This window comes from Octodon degus, unplaced genomic scaffold (assembly GCF_000260255.1).
Source record: "Octodon degus isolate 3935 unplaced genomic scaffold, OctDeg1.0 scaffold00163, whole genome shotgun sequence".
NCBI lineage: Eukaryota > Metazoa > Chordata > Mammalia > Rodentia > Octodontidae > Octodon > Octodon degus.
Genome location: NW_004524739.1, coordinates 2,162,018 through 2,165,320, shown reverse-complemented (window position 1 = coordinate 2,165,320; position 3,303 = coordinate 2,162,018). Strand labels below are relative to the sequence as shown.

The 3,303-nt window shown below is 47.6% G+C and overlaps 1 protein-coding gene across 1 annotated transcript; it reads right to left on the bottom strand.

The window, feature by feature from the left end:
- Positions 1–333: 333 nt before the first annotated feature.
- On the bottom strand, positions 334–2,325 carry Atp5if1 (ATP synthase inhibitory factor subunit 1). The gene is made up of 3 exons (XM_004642883.2): positions 2,156–2,325; positions 1,972–2,057; positions 334–482 (listed from the first exon to the last, which is right to left on the bottom strand). The coding sequence occupies exons 1-3, from the start codon at positions 2,240–2,242 to the stop codon at positions 344–346; spliced, it is 312 nt and encodes a 103-aa protein (XP_004642940.1). The 5' UTR covers positions 2,243–2,325; the 3' UTR covers positions 334–343.
- Between the last annotated feature and the right edge of the window lie 978 nt (positions 2,326–3,303).

Below are 3,303 nucleotides of genomic sequence, written 5' to 3'. Positions count from 1 at the left end.
TCCTGACCTTTAAAGCTTTCTCTGAATACTTGGTTCCTAGAGTTGGGGGAGTCCTCTTATCTGTGCCACGCCTCTCCCCTCTCAGCCCCGCCTTATTTTGTAGCACTCATCACATAGCACTTGTTTGTAAGTTCCCTGTTGCAGGCTCTGTTTAATTCCCTTTAGTACACAAGTAGTGTCTGTCCTACTACACCTTTGGGATAGAAGAAAAAGGAATTGGACAAGTTCACTGATGACAATTTATTACGTTTGCAGTATACAGACCAAATAGTAATTAGACCAGGATTATGTCTATATAGAAGTGGGCAAAGATAGATGCCATTCTGGGGGGGGACATGTGCATTTAATCATGAGTTAGTTGTTTGATCTTCTGCTTATGTCGTTCAATTTCTTTCTCCATACGTTCAATTGCCTTTTTATGATGATAGATTTCATCTTCATGATGTTTCTTCAAGGCTGCTAGTTGTTCTTTAGTCTTCTGTCTATAAGGACATAGTGACTCAGGGCTTAATTCCAATCTTTTATCCCAAAGAGCTTTTACAGCATAACCTGTAAGCCCTAAAGTGGTGCCCCTCATCCCCTCCATGAGTGGCCTTGCTCTTCTACCCTGACTCCACTAGCAAAGACACATGGTTAAGGGAAAAATATCAAATCTCAATTTGCCTGGGCCTTTCTTTGCCTAAAAAAATACATGGTCCACAGAAGGGTCTCTTGCAAGTACAGTGCTTAGAAGTCCAGCTGAAGTCTCAATAGGGGGCTTGCCCAAGAGCTCAGTTGTTTAAAGTGCCTGCTTGGACAAACTCTCCAGTTCCATGAGACCCACCCTTAGGGCATCCGAGGCTAGAAAAAAAAAAAAAAAATTCCTCTCCAGTTTTAGGGCAGGTGAAATAGCTCAGCAGTCTAAAGTGCCTGCTAGACAAAATTAGGCAAAGCACAGGGACCGTGGTTCGCTCCTGATACCACATGCCTTTCCACTCCTAGCCCCCTCAAAACCAATGGCTTTGCAGCCCTTAGGGCCTCAGTTTTCTTTAACTGTAGAGGCCCAAATAGATGGCCTCAAAGGGCTGTATTCAAGTAGGTGCCACTGTAAGACAATTTCTTTTGTCTTGTGCTGGGACTGAACCCAAGGACTCTTTTTTTTTTTTTGTGAAACCGGGGATTGAACTCAGGCCCTTGCACTTGCCAGGGAAGCGCTTATTCCACTGAGCCATCTCCCCAGCCCCAACCCAAGGACTCTTGTGCGCTATGCACCTACTCTACCACTGAGCAACACCCCCACCCCCATGATTAATCTTAGGTCATAGACCAAAGGTGAAGCAGAAACAAGATTAGTTCCTTGTTGCTCCCAGCTGTGGAGAAAAGTCAGTTAACAATAACTCAGGACTGGGAAAGCAAGTAGACTGCCCACTCCTTGGCAATCTCTAGCCCAAAGCCTGGGCTGGGTTAGGGCAAAAGTCAGGTCCTGCCAGTTCTGATTACACCTCGTCACCCTTTAGGAATTGTGTCTGGAAACAGCTGAGAGGGTCTCAAAGCTCAGGGACTCCATGTGGGTTTTCAAAGCCAAGGTGTAAGGAGAAGAAGGTAAGTGATTGATAAGTGAGCCTTGACGGAGTCAGGCTCAGAGATACCGCAAATTATTGGACAGTCGGATCTAGACACTGTGAGAACATTTAGCTCCACCCAGGATCGGGGGTGAGGAGACGGTAAATGATAAACAGGAGTTGAGCCGAGGACGGAGCGTCCTGGAGATGGTGGAAAAGGCCAGGGGCTTAGGATCCAGGTGCTGTTGCGCAAAGGACTGGGTGCGCCCTATAGATGGTAAAGGCCAGGAGCCCAAATGTTAGGACGGAGAGGGCCTGCTGAGGATGGGCGCCCCACGGCACCAGATGTGGGAGGGGCGACGAGAAATTTAAGAAGGACTGGAAGGCTCTGGAAGCTCTAGGGTTGGACTTGGGACCCGGTGGGCCTTACCGGAAGAAGCGCTCCTCTTCAGCCTGCTCTCTCTTCGAGAAGGCCCCACCGGCGTCTCGGATCGAGCCGGAAGAACTCTCATGATCCTGCGACAGCGGAGAGAGACCCGGGCGTTGGTAGGGATGTAGAGAAAAAAATGGGATTCGTGTTCAGGGTTGGGGCAACGGATGCTGCCGCGGCGTACCTTATCCGAGCTGAAGCCTCGGGTTTGCATGGCCCTCATTCCCCAAACGCCGAGCCGAGCCCGAGACGCCAACGCCGTACCTGCCATTGTTCCTAACGCAGTAGCCGCTCGTCACTTGGCGTGGCAGCTTGTCTATAGGCGCTAAACTCGCGGCTGGCCAAACAGCCAGTCTTTTCGGAAAAGAGGTGGGACATATGCAGGAGTGACCAATAAGGAGAGTGAAGAGGCGGGGCTTCTGGAGTCTTCAGCAAATCCTGAGCGAGAGGCGGGACCATTCTTAGCCAACTGTGAACGGCGGCCCCCGGAACAACGGAAAAGACAATTTTGTTGGTGGAGGGTGACGAAGAGGCTCTGTACAGCGTAAGGAACAAGAATTTCGGCTCCTGGGCCCATCAGTGTGAAAGAGGAGTGCAGTTCTGCAGTTGATGTTATTGAACGAAAAGCAAGCCCTCGCTTTCGTGGCTCACTGGTATCATTACGGTTGTGACTATAAGGGAAGACGATGTTCAGTACTTCAGAGTGTGCTTTCAAAACCGCGTTCATCTCGTAGGAGCGCCAAAGTTCTTTTATTGCATTGACATTTCAGTGTCAAATCTCAGTTTAAATTTCACCTTCTCAGAGAAACATTACCCGAGTTTCTTAATCATTCACCAGCGATTCTAGCACATCTCCCAGTTTCATGTTTTGCCTCCTTCACGTGGTTCACCTCGTGAAGCCATCAGGGTCTTAAGTAGGTAGTGACTTGATATTTGTAAATGTTGAATGGACCTGATAACTGAAATTTTATTAATATGGCATGATTGAATGGAGTCTAAGAATTTTGGCTTTTTATTTTTATTTTTTATTTTTGGCGGAACCGGGGCTTGAACTCAGGTTCTTTGCGCTTGCCGCGGAAGCGCTTATTTCACTGAGCCATCTCCCCGGCCCCCTTTTTATTCAATTAATGTGAATACGACGACAGTAGTCATGAAGTTTACAGTCCGTACTTGCTTATGTAATTTCCGCTGTCTGGGCCCAGTTTCTTTTCCTTTAAATGAGGGATTTGGGCCAGATTATTATTTTATTCATTGTTATAAAATAATTTTTTTTGAAACAGAGTCTTGTGATATAGCTCAGCTGGCATCAAACTCAGGTTCTTTCTGCCATAG

Excerpts from the sequence above, each read along its gene's own strand:
- Atp5if1 (XM_004642883.2), bottom strand. The coding sequence starts at position 2,242 with ATGGCAGGTACGGCGTTGGCGTCTCGGGCTCGGCTCGGCGTTTGGGGA. Across the intron at positions 2,058-2,155 it reads GAGGCTTCAGCTCGGATAAG|GATCATGAGAGTTCTTCCGG; the intron begins GTACGCCGCGGC and ends CCGCTGTCGCAG. Across the intron at positions 483-1,971 it reads GAAGAGGAGCGCTTCTTCCG|ACAGAAGACTAAAGAACAAC; the intron begins GTAAGGCCCACC and ends ATGTCCTTATAG.